The following is a 12,704-nucleotide window of genomic DNA, read 5'->3' as shown; positions in this document are numbered from 1 at the left end:
AAATGGTTGGAGTGTTTTGCTAAGTGGGAGTGCAGTTTGGGTGTACAAGTCACATAACTACTTTCAGCATGTTGAAAATCTTTTCACTTGCTAAGTCCTTTTTGCTATTGTCTTAAAAATATCATTCACTTAGTCACCTATCATAATATCTAACTAATCTCAATTTATGTTGACTTGCAGTGTGGATTTTGAGCTATCATTGCTAGAAAAAGTGTGGCAACTTTGGGGACTAGAAATGGGCTGCTACTTTGACAGGAACAACTTGCTGAAGAAAAACCAGCATACTGAACAAAAGTGTCTTACAGTCTAAATGAGGTCTCTGAGAGGCAGTTTGGACTGTTCTGGTCCAGTGCACAGCTAGAACTGTTTCATATACATGTGGAACTTTTAGGAAGTTCCAAGGAATATTTTCATTGCTAAGTTGGGGCAAGGTAATAGGTATGTGGTAATAGGCTGCAAAATGTGGTGACATGGAAACTACTTTTGGTTTGAAGTTACATCTGCTGTTGATTCGGGCGGGGGGGGGTGGTGGCAGCAAAGTCCATGGAGACTTTTCCTTCTTTTTTTAAGTACCTTTTTTTCAGTTTTTCAGTAATGCAAACTTACTGAGATTTAATTAAGTCAAATAATTACATAATTTTTTTTACTAATTAACTTTCATAACCCATGTGCTTGTTTTTCAGTAAACCTGATATGTCTCGGTTGAGGCTGGCTGCGGGGAATGCTATTGTGAAGTTGGCACAAGAACCTTGTTACCATGAAATCATCACCCTAGAACAGTACCAGCTGTGTGCGCTAGCCATAAATGTAAGGAAATTAGGTGGGACTTGTGGGTTATCAGCAAATGTATGAGTATATATGTTGTTTGTTCTGTATGTTGTGTATATTTTTGCTAATCTGATTTTATGCAAAACGTTCAGTCTTGGCATGAATTTATTTTCCCACTACATAATACTGAAAACTGATTTTGGATGAGAATTAGATCTGTAGTACTGGTCTGCCCAGTGGGGGAATGCTAACTTAAAAGTAGTGAAATGTTAGAATATGGATGAACCAAGGAACTCAGTATAGATTTTAAGTAATACCTCAGTTGCATTATAACATTATTAGAAGTTGAAATGAGATGACATAAAGTACGCTGGACTGCAGTGACAACAGTGACCTTGGTTTCTTGATACTTGAGTAGAATATATTTGGAACGCAGAGGTCTGCAAAGATATTTGGCATCCTTTAAATATTAAAAGAGGTAGGGAGAGATTTCTCAGTATATGTTGGAATTTTCATCCTTAATTTCTGCTGGTGAGCCCAAAGTAGCAGAAAGGAAGTAACTTCTGAATTGTAAGTAGAGATATAGAGATACTCTGTGTTCCTGTCTTGTAGACTTAAATTCTACAGAAATTGATTCACACCCCAAGAGTAAGGTGATCATGGAGGGACTCATGTTGGTGTTACTTGTGTAACTGCTGGTATTCTCCTGACTTTACAAAAGTCAAGAAATCCTCTGGGAAGAATAAGAATCCCTTCCAGAAGATATCTTCAGTAATAGTATTCTATTGTAGACCTTAACTCCTATGACTGGCTAAAGCTTTAAAAGCTGCGACCCCATTTAAAATGTCAGAAGATTTGAAATTGGAATTTAATATTAGAAAATACAAAGTAAAGCTCCTGTGTGGATATTGTTTATTTTCATATAGAGTATCTTTTCAAGTTCTTAAGTTGTTTGGAATTGGGTACAGTTAGGCTAGAAAAATCATTCATATACCAGAGTAAGACAGTCTGTATTATGTTTATGTATTGTTTTGACAATGTTTAGGTGGATTTTAAGCCTCTGTGTTCCTATGGAAAGCAGCCCTTACTCAGTTCCCAAATGCTGTGAAAAACAAGAGAAATGGAGCAAAACTTAAAATTACTTAAGCAAATGAAATCTAACAAAAATGCAGCAGAAATTCAGTGGTAATAACTGAAGGTCTTTACACCCAAAGCGAGGACTGACATTTTTCAATTTTCCTATTCCAAAACCTAATAGAAATGTTAGTCCCGAGTCAAAATCAGTTTTAAAGATTTTTACAATTCAGAACAAAATTACTAGAGACTAGAATAACTACTTACTGTAATGACAATAAGACCTGTCTCTGTTCCAGAAAGGATACTCTAGCCAGATAATGTCATGCCAATATAGTATTTGCATGTTCTGTTTTCTTCTGATCCCAGTGATCAAAATGTGTTCATTTCTTCAGTCATCTCCCTCCTATGGCAAAGTTTTGTTTATTGCAAATGTTAACCTTGCAGTTCGCCTCTATTAAAATTTGCCTTCATTGTTTTGACTCTCTTTTCAGTACGTTAGGTGCAAGTTCCTTGCCCTTCACTGCATCGCTGTCTCTCACTTTCTTTTTTGCTGCTTCATTTTCCAGCTGTATCAGTCTTAACTGTTTCTGGATATTGGTAACAGATGTGTTGTCACCTTTTTTTTTTTTGCTATCTTTGGGTCTAATGCTTACCTCTCCTCAATTTTTGAAAGGGAATTTTGAGAGATGAGATTTAAATTAGGAAAACATAATAGGGTCACCAACATTTATAAGCAAGTTAGTATCACATCTTACTATAGAATCATAGAATAGTTTGGGTCGGAAGGCACCTCTAAAGATCATCTCCTTCCAAACACACTGCCATGGGCAGGAACATCTTCCACTAGATCAGGTTGCTCAAAGCCCCATCTGTCCTGGCCTTGTACACATCCACAGCTCTAGGCAACCTGTGCCAGTATCCTACCTCTGTTGTGGTTTAACCCCAGCCAGCAACTCAGCACCATGCAGCCGCACACTCAGTTCTGCCCCCACCTAGTGGGATGGGGGAGAGAATCAGGGGGGGAGGGGGGTAAAACTTGTGGGTTGAGATAAGAACAGAATAGAACAGAAAAGAAGAAACTAATAATGATAATTATAACACTGATAAAATGACAACAGTAATAATAAAAGGATTGGAATATACAAGTAATGCACACTGCAATTGCTCACCACCCACCGACCGACACCCAGTTAGTCCCCGAGCAGTGATCCCGCCACCACCACTCCCCCCTGTTTATATACTAGATGTGATGTCGCATGGTATGGAATACCCCTTTGGCCAATTTGGGTCAGCTGCCCTGGCTGTGTCCCCTCGCAACTTCTTGTTCCTCTCCAGCCTTCTTGTTGGTTGGGCATCGGAAGCTGAAAAATCCTTGACTTTAGACTAAACATTACTTAGCAACAACTGAAAACATCAGTGTTATCAACGTTCTTCTCATAACCTAACTCAAAAACATAGCACTGTATCAGCTACTAGGAAGACAATTAACTCTACCCAGCTGAAACCAGGACAGCCACCCACATTGCAAACACTTTTTCGTTATGTCCTATCTAAACTTAACCTCTTTCAGTTTAAAACCATTGCCCCTTGTCCTGTCACTTGCAGGCCCTGATAAAGTCTTTCTCTGTCTTTCTTCTAAGCCCCCTTCATATATTGAAAGGCCACATTAAGGTCTCCCCAGAGCTTTCTCTCCTCCAGGCTGAGCAACCCCAGCTCTCTCAGCCTTTCTTCATAGGAGAGGCGTTCCAACCCTCTGACCATTTTCATGGTCCTCTTCTGGACCTGCTCGGACAGCTCCATGTCTGTCTTGTAATGGGGACCCCAGAGCTGGAAGCAGTACTCCAGGTAGGGTCTCACTAGAGCGGACTAGAGGGGGCAGAATCACCTCCCTTGACCTGCTGGTAATGCTTCTTTTGATGCAGCCCAGGATACGATGGGCTTTCTGGGCTACGAGTGCACATTGCTGGTTCAGGTCCAATTTTTCATCCACCAGTGTCCTGTTCCCAGCAGGGCTGCTCTCAACCCCTTCATCCCCCAGCCTGTATTGATGCTGAGGAGTGTCCTGAGCCAGGTGCAGGACCTTGCACTTGGCCTTTGTTGAACCTCATGAGGTTCACATGACCCTGCTCCTCAAGCCTGCCAAGGCCCCTCTGGATGGCATCTCTTCCCTCTAGTGCATCAGATGCACCACTTTGTGTCATCCACAGGCTCGCCAAGGGATGTACTCAATCCTTCTGTGTCATTAATAAAGATACTGAACAGTACTGGTCCCAAAATTGACTCCTGAGGGACACCACTTGTTACTGGTCTCCATTTGGACACTGAGTTTTTGACCACAATTCTTAGGGCGTGGCCATCCAGCCAATTTTTTATCCAGTGCATCTATGAAACCCATATCTCTCAGGTTTAGAGACAAGAATGTTGTGTGAGGTGGTGCCTTACAGAACTCTAGATAGATGGCATCAGTTGCTCTTCCCTTATCCACCTACACAGTGACTCCATTGTAAAAGGCTACTAGATCAGTCAGGCACGATTTGTCCTTTGTGAAGCCATGTTGGCTGTCTGTAATGATCTCCCTGTGGTTATTCATATGCCTTGACATATCTTCTAGGAGAATCTGTTCCACTACAATATCGCTTTTGTCACCTTTTCTCCTCAGTTATTATTTCTTTGCTAACTTCCTTACTTGTTTACTAGAACTTAGATTGTAAGATCAGTCAGGACAGGAATTCTGCCTTTACTTTTCTCTGTAGCTCTTAATGGATTTTGCATACTTAGGAATAACTTTTCTAGATCTTCTTGAGGTCTTCTGCAGTCTCCTTTCTCTCTGCCAGGCTATTGAGTTCAGATCCTCAGATGCAGAGTAACAGTAATGGTTTCCATGATTTTTGCACTTTACAAGTGGCACTGTATTAATCTCTTATAGAAACCCATCTGTATATTTGTTTTTGATATATTTGCATGTGTACATATGCATACATATATGTTTATACTTAGAATGTTTAGTATTGGAATCCATTTCTTGATGGTAGATCCTGACTATTCTGCAAGTTTATTCATTCTTAACACTATGAAGTGTAGCCACGAATTAGGACATTCAAGTGATGTCAAGGCCAACTCTAGTATTATGTAATTTAATTTAAAGTGAATGTTCTTTAAGTGAGCAGGTCGGGAAGCAGTTTAAACAAAAGGAAAAGCTTAATTTTTAAAGCCTGTAATGGTTGCACAGGTTCTGCTGTGGTTCTGTGCTGGCAGGTTTTTTTGTCTTGAGACTGCCATTTTGTAATGTGGAATGATTAGAGTGCAGAATACGTAATTAAGTGTTGTCACTAGTTGCTGTATTAAGGTTGCACTGGTAAACAGAGACTTTGTGATGATTAAATGCATGTAGTTTTAGTCATTTTAAAATCAGTTATGTGTGTGTTTGGCCAAACCTGTGAGCTCACCAGCAGTTCAGTTCTTTGATCTGTAGAACAAATTTTGATGTCAGCAGAGCTTCATATTGAAATAGAGTAGAAAATAATTGAGCATAGGTTTAAGTACTTCAGTGTTTAACAGGCTTTGAGACCAGATTTAAGATCTAATAAGCTTTGCTGTTGAAAATACAATTTTAATTGTATTTAGAATAAATCTTTCAGATTGCATAAGTTTCATTTGTTAAAAAAAAATAAATCCCAAAGCTTTTTCAGGTTCCTTTGTCAACTCTGAAAGTTTTTTGTTTAAGCGAGTCTTTGTCAATTTTCAAGAATCAGAGTTGTGTCTGAAGGGTACATGCTGCTTTTCAAATACTTTTCTAAAAAATACTTTTAAATGGTGAACTTCTGATGAATGGGCATTAAATTCTGAGAGGTAGATACGTAAAATTGGGCTAATGTATGTGTTTTATTTGTATGCTATAAAAAATGTACAACTTGGTTGAGTTTGGTCCTGCTTCTTCCCAGTGAACTAGTGTAACTGAGCTCAATTTAAGGTTATTCTCAATATTAAAAGATAAAGAAATTATAATAATTTCAATTTGTGCCACACAATGCCATCAGGAACAATGAACTATACCTTCCTTTGTCCTCTTAGTCAAGGAGGACAAGCTTTCTTGTCAGTATACCAACAAGGCGCAGGTCTCTTCTAAGCTTTCCAAAGGCTACTGAGCAGGAGAAGAGCGCTGTACTGTAGCCTTCTGCTGGGGAGGGTGGATTTGCTATAAAGAGGCAATAGTTCTTGAGTAGGTCTCACGGTTTGGGTTTGTGGTCTTGGGTTGCTTCAAATCTGGCTACAGCCGGAATTTCAGGGTTTCAGTCCATAGAGGAAAACTCTGGCTTGAAGCACAGATGGAAAAAGGGGGCTTGATTAATTTCTTCTGGATTTAATTTTTGGGTGAGTGGAGAAGGAGGCTTGTGTTAGATAACACATGACCTCTTCTGATGCCATTTGCTAATTTAGCGGAGTCAGTGTTACCAGTGGCTTGGTTTTGTCTCTGTACTTCCAGTTGGCTGATAGCTGGAAACCCTCTTCAATTCTTCCTCGTTTCTAAATTGTCATTTGATTAAAATAGCTGTTTATTCCTGTTAATGTTTTTTCTTCATATTTAGAGATAACCAGTTTTTCCTTTTGACCTTTTTTTGGCAGGTTAAATATGGCAAGCTGTTTTGGTGGCCTTGTTTACCTTATGCTTTTCTGTACATTTTCTTCTAACTTTTCTGCACCTGCTTCTGTTATCCTTCCTTGACCTTTTACTAAATGGTTTGTGGCATATTGAATGGTGTCTTAAAGTTCGTAGGTTATTTTCATACAGAGAATTTTGAAGTTCCTATCTTTTCTGGAAATACGTTGCTTAATAAATTGTAGAAGTACATTTGCAGCCTTCGTATTATTTTACTTTGTGTTACTTGGCAACTGTTAGACATGGGCTATTACCTTCCGTGGTCAGTCATAGTTCATAGGTTTCTACAGTACAGTGGAAATGCTTGGTACTCTCAATGTTTGACCTTATCTGGTAATTCTGTTGAATTTTACACAGTCTCTAATATTAATGGCTTGATGAAAATTTGTGAAATCGCAGTAGTAAAGTCAACACAGTGGTTACTGGTGGCTAAACACTGTTTCGGTGCAGGTCTTTGACTTTGGCTCTACAAAGCAAGAGGTCCTATTATAAACAATTTCATTAACTCCATGCCTCAGTCCTATGCTAAATTAGGCCTTGGGTCCTGAGTGTGATATCTTCTTGTACACTTTCTGAACTTTAACTCTTCTCTTGATCTTAAGGGAAGCTTCAACTGATTAATTCAATTTAATTGCTCTGAATTGGCATTAAAAATTTTCTTACAATTCCTATATATCTGTAGCTGTGAGGTCTGAAATTGATTTTGGCATATTTACCCAGGCTTCCATGTTTTATTTCACTGTTTGTATTACTTTTCTAAAAGTTTACTTTTACCTTTTTTTGGTTTTGCCTTTTTTTTTTTTTTTTTTAATAGGATGAATGTTACCAAGTGAGACAAATATTTGCTCAGAAACTTCACAAAGGCCTTTCTAGACTACGGCTGCCACTAGAATATATGGCTATTTGTGCACTGTGTGCAAAAGATCCTGTGAAAGAGAGAAGAGCTCATGCTAGGCAGTGCCTTGTGAAGAACATAAATGTCAGAAGGGAATATCTGAAGCAACATGCAGCAGTTAGTGGTAAGAGAATAGATGTCGCTTTTTGGTACAAGTGCTATAGTTCAAATGTAAATGTGAGTAGACACTGAAAATATTGATCATTTCCTGGTTTTATACATAGAATGGCTGTAAATTTCACTTAGAAGTATCTAATGAAAACTGAAAATAGAGTCCAAATTTTCTATAGAGTTTTTTAATAGGTATTTCTGAGATCTTTCAGTTTTGTTAAAGGCTGTGCAAATGCTTATACCTAAGTATATTGGAAGTGAAGTAGTTTTTTAAGGCAGTTATGTGTAATGTTTGAACTTAATGGTTAATTAATCATTGTCACTTCACGTACAACATAATTTTACTTTAGTAATTAATAATATGCAACCTTAATGACATAATGCTGTACTAAATTGTCTGTCTTTCCACTGCTATATTGCGTAGCTTCTTATGTTATGCTGGCAAAGGGCTATATTTGTAGGCACTTCAGGATGAGTTTATGTAATTCTTTCATCCCAGTGCCACCAGTTGGATTGTGGGAATGCTGTGGAAGTTGTTATGGACTAATGTTAGCTATTTTTCTTTTATTAAATCAGTCCTTTTCCCTTTTGACATACTCAGAGCTACTCACATGCAGTATGACGATACTGGTATATGGTTATAGGAAAAAGTAGACCTTCATGAAGAGCTATGGGCATTTTGAATAAGAGTTTTTGAAAGTTTTGTTTCTTTGAAAGATTACTGATCATTTGGCCTTTTGTAAATGAAGCGGATTTTTTCATCTTGTCTTAGGATAGACCAGACCTGTTTTTTGAATCTGATCTCACAGATGCTGTCAGATAACTGATTTCCTTCTACATTTATGAATCACAGACTTTATATTAGCCATGTCAGTCTGTGTGAGCCTTAGTCCCCTTAGATTTTGACCAGAGAATAAGTCTGCAGAGAAATCATTTTGTGTATTGTTAATTAGACTTAAAAAAGCAAAAACATAGGTGCTTTTTCACCCTCCTCAATAACATGTAAAAAATAAAAATCCATTGAGCAAATGCCTGTAAGTCATCCTAAGACTATTCCTCTTCAAAGCTGAAAACGCTTTTAGTTATGTGGGAGGAAAATATAAGAATTCTCGTATGATTAAATGTAATTGCTGATTTCCTAACTATATAAAGATAGATGCTGCAAAATTACTATCAAAAATCTGTAGAAGAAATTAAGAGGAGCCTAGATCTGTGTGATTCTCTTTATCCAATAGGACTTCAAAGTGTGCCTGATGATTTTTTTTTTTCTTGCTGAAAGACTTACCCTGAGTGATGCCATTGATTTGATATGTACTATAATCTGTGAGGAGTCTGGATTAAATATAGATTGCAGGATTTTTTGAGGATTACAACGTTATGTTAACTTTGTGACATTCAGGTTTACCAGTCTGAACTTTTAACAAATAAAATGTCTTGAACTGTTTGCATCTTAAAAAAATAATTATTGCAGTAGTACAGCTGAAGCTCAGTTCTGGTAAGATCATACTATTTAAATGTGTATATGTCTCCTCCTGTGTCATTCTCCCTACTGGCCATGCAGTAACTCAGGGTAGTAATGACGATAGTATCTCCTCTGAAAAGCTTCCACAAAAAACTAGAGCTGAGAATCTGCATCTCTGATTAATGCATCTATTTTTCTGAACCTATAAATGTATGATTTTGTGATATGTTTTTTCTTGAAAACTTGGTACAGGTGAGGAGGGTATCTTGCAGGTATTTGGGAAGATTTCAGCATTTGTTGCAAAGATGGTAAACTTCTGTATACCTTGCCTTAAGGAAAACTTCCTAGGGACTGGTACTGGACAGTAAAATGCCTCTTTCCTTCACACTGACCTTTTACAGGCTGTCAGGAATTACTCTCAGGCCTCTTAAATTCTCTAAATGCTACTCAGAGTGGAAGCCACTCAAGAGGAGACTTATTTTGATTATGTATCTGTTACTAGTTTCATCTGGGTAGAGGCTTGTGTCTTGCGTAGTAATCATTGTTTTCTAAGGGCAGGCTTTTACTTGCAAGTAAGTGGAAAAATTACAAGAGCAAAGATTAATTTTTTTAACAACTTTCTTAAATGCTCATAAAGGCCTGTCATGAGGGGGTTTTGGCACATTCTAGTTTCAAGTGCTGGTAGTTCATGTCTGTAAAGCCACCCCACCTTTCAAGTTGTGTCTGTGTTTATTAGAGATGAGGAAAGAATGTAAATACTATTTTTTGTGGTGACATGTCAATATTTGTCCTTTTCCTGTTTTGTCTGGATCTGGTTCGCTTTGTTTTCCAGACCCAGTTGGAATTATTACTATAGTTATATTAGAAACTGTACAAGGCAGAAAGTTAGTGAAACACTGAGTTCATGAGTTCGTGACGAGCATTCTACTGAAGTTGCTAATTAATACAAATAATAGCAGGTTGGTTTGCCTGGGACATGTCTAGGGCAAGCCAATCTTGCTAGTGTTCTAAAATCATAGTTATGTTCTTTTTCTTCCCTGCCACTTTTTTTTTTTTAATTTAGTTAAGCAAACAGATGTTGGATAAAAATGTCAGTGTTCTAATGTATTTGAAAATAGTTTTCAAATCTTATTATATATAATGATTTACAGATATTTGGACTTCTTATTCATAACCTAATAGGGGTTAAAAGCTTACTGAAAGAAGATTTTACAGACTTGGTCATGTCTTTCATGACTGCTCACTAGCTCAAAAATGTGATTTTTCAAAAACAGAGACAGCAATTTCCCTCCTTCCTTCACATATGCATTCAAGTGTTTATCCATAGGCATGTTAATACCATGACTGCATTTGCCACAAGCACTCAAGATCAGATGCTTGTACTATAGTAACATACCCAGAACACTAGCATGCCTTCCTTGCCTATCATCCTGCCTGTTGCACAGGGTACAGGTTTAATAACTTACGTGTGCTGTGCATCCTCCAGTTCCTCTTAGTCGTTAGGCTAAAGAAAAGAGCCTGGACATTTTCTGCAAAACGCTTTTTTACTTTTGGTATACAACATGTCTTTTTGTTGTCCTTGCCCTGTGCGATATGACCTTTTTTATTCTGATTTTCGTCATCAAACTTTGAGGTGCTGAAGTTCACTTTGCGTGGTGTTGGTTAGCTCAGGAATTTATTTGTTACCTTATGGAATGTGTATTTTGTGATCATAACTCTGAGAGGGCCTTTGGCAACAATCCCTACTTTGTGAATCCTCGAGGAAAATGGGCCATCTGACTGTCGTGATGTAGGAAAGACTTTCTCCTGCAGTCCTTGCTTAGGACAACTTACAAGTCTTGGAGGATGCTAGAAAAAGTTTTGAATGCTTTGAATGTCATAGTTCAGTTGTGCTGCTCTGTTCAAGTGGGATTGAGCCTTTCAAACTCAGTCCACTACTACTTTGTTATAGCTTTTATGTTACCTCCTATCCCTTCTTTAAATGGGTAAGGTAAACAGGTGGGTTTGGGGAACATTGTGGCAATTTGACTGCAAAGCCCCTGCAAGGGGCATTTCTTTCTGTTCTGTTGACAGCAAGGCTGCACACTGCAATGTCCAAAGAAAGAATAGTAGCTTACCCTGCAATTGTGCTGGTCTCACATCTTGCAGTTAACATGGATTTTGTGATCTAGCCTCACTTCTGTTTTTCAAAGTCTTTCAGAATACAGGCTTTGAACTGAGGAAAGGATTGGGAGTAGAGAGTGACTGTAGCTGTATTCTCAAGGTAGCTAGAAAGTATGCAGCCCTGAGTAAGAGATACTTAAAATCTTAATTTTTGCATGCATGAAACATCTGCACATCAACCATGAGATGTAACATCATAAAGAAATGATAGGCCCACATGTGCCTATACTTTTTCTTAATGTATGCTGACCTTAAATTTTGCTCTTTTCTCTGTAGTAGAAAAACATATTTCTTGGTATGTAGCCTTTTGATGCATCTTTCTTCTGCTTTTCAGAGAAACTGTTGTCACTTCTACCAGAGTATGTTGTTCCTTATACTATCCATCTTCTAGCTCATGACCCAGATTATGTCAAAGTCCAGGACATTGAACAACTCAAGGACATTAAAGAGTAAGACTACTTTTAATAGTGTTATTTCTAGCGTTAAAAAAATCTTAACTTTATTCTAAGTGAAATTTTGATTCATTGTGGTACCCTGATAAACTGTCCAGTGCACATAGCGATGGCGGTTATTTCTGTAAAATGTTGTGAGAAATAGTATATATGCTTTTTTAGTGCTCTCTGTTATGTTACAGAGGAACCTTCACCTTCTGCTCATCCTACCTTAATTTTTTTTTTTCTAAAGAACTTGTTTCCCAGAGTTAGACCAGTTCAAATCCATAATACTAATAAAACCTAGCACAAACCACTTTCTCACATGCGCTTTTTAAAATAATTTCTTTTGCATTTTTATTCATGAGGAGTACTGTATTTCTCCTTTAGGTGCCTGTGGTTCATACTGGAAATATTGATGGCTAAAAATGAAAACAACAGTCATGCGTTTATCAGAAAAATGGTAGAAAATATCAAACAGACTAAGGATGCTCAAGGACCAGATGATCCAAAAATGAATGAAGTAGGTGATACTTTTTGATTGGAAACTGCATTTCATTCTGGCCTGCTTCTGGAAATGAGTTGCTTTTTTGTTTACAAACCAATTTTCAAATGTCTTTCAGTAGAATTGTATGTGGGAGATGATACTCTATATACTGTAATGATTATATTTATTGTAGTTTAGATGACAGTTATTTTCCTGTGCTTCAGTAGATATTGCACATTTGCAGGGGAGTTGTAATAGTTTGCAGTCCTTTTGTTTCTGTCTCAGTAAGATTACTAAATGCTGACTTTAAATATATATAAACTGGAATTTTTACTGTTTAACTCATCCACTATGATGCTTTGTAATATTTGATTTTAAAAGTGCAAGAGTAGGCTTAGTATAGGAAGAAAAATACATGCATTAGATATCTCCAATGTGTATTGTGTAGTGAATGTATCAAACCCTGATCTTGTTTTTGAGGCTTTTGCATCATTGTCACTTTTCTGCTTTTCCCACAGAGATGAGGATTTTTTTATTTTTTTTAGCTTTGTCTCTAAAACCATGGCATACACTATTATTAAGTGTAGAAAGATCATGAAAGCTAGCTCTCTTCAACTGCTGGGCCTACAGTGCTTTTGTCTTTTGCTCCTGTA

General features: G+C 37.6%; 1 protein-coding gene across 4 annotated transcripts in view; it reads left to right on the top strand.

Annotated features, from left to right (window-relative positions):
• PDS5B (PDS5 cohesin associated factor B) overlaps positions 1-12,704 on the top strand; it is a 113,769-nt gene that overhangs the window by 85,074 nt on the left and 15,991 nt on the right. For all 4 annotated transcript variants that reach the window (XM_075050611.1, XM_075050609.1, XM_075050610.1 and 1 more), the window contains 4 exons: positions 684-807; positions 7,317-7,521; positions 11,468-11,582; positions 11,955-12,087. In XM_075050611.1, the coding sequence (XP_074906712.1) occupies positions 684-807; positions 7,317-7,521; positions 11,468-11,582; positions 11,955-12,087 (577 nt within the window). The remainder of the gene's footprint in view (positions 1-683; positions 808-7,316; positions 7,522-11,467; positions 11,583-11,954; positions 12,088-12,704) is intronic.

The sequence above is a fragment of the Buteo buteo genome, chromosome 18, assembly GCF_964188355.1.
Source record: "Buteo buteo chromosome 18, bButBut1.hap1.1, whole genome shotgun sequence".
Classification (NCBI taxonomy): domain Eukaryota; kingdom Metazoa; phylum Chordata; class Aves; order Accipitriformes; family Accipitridae; genus Buteo; species Buteo buteo.
Note: the sequence above shows the minus strand (reverse complement) of the source record. Positions and strands in the feature narration are given on the sequence as shown.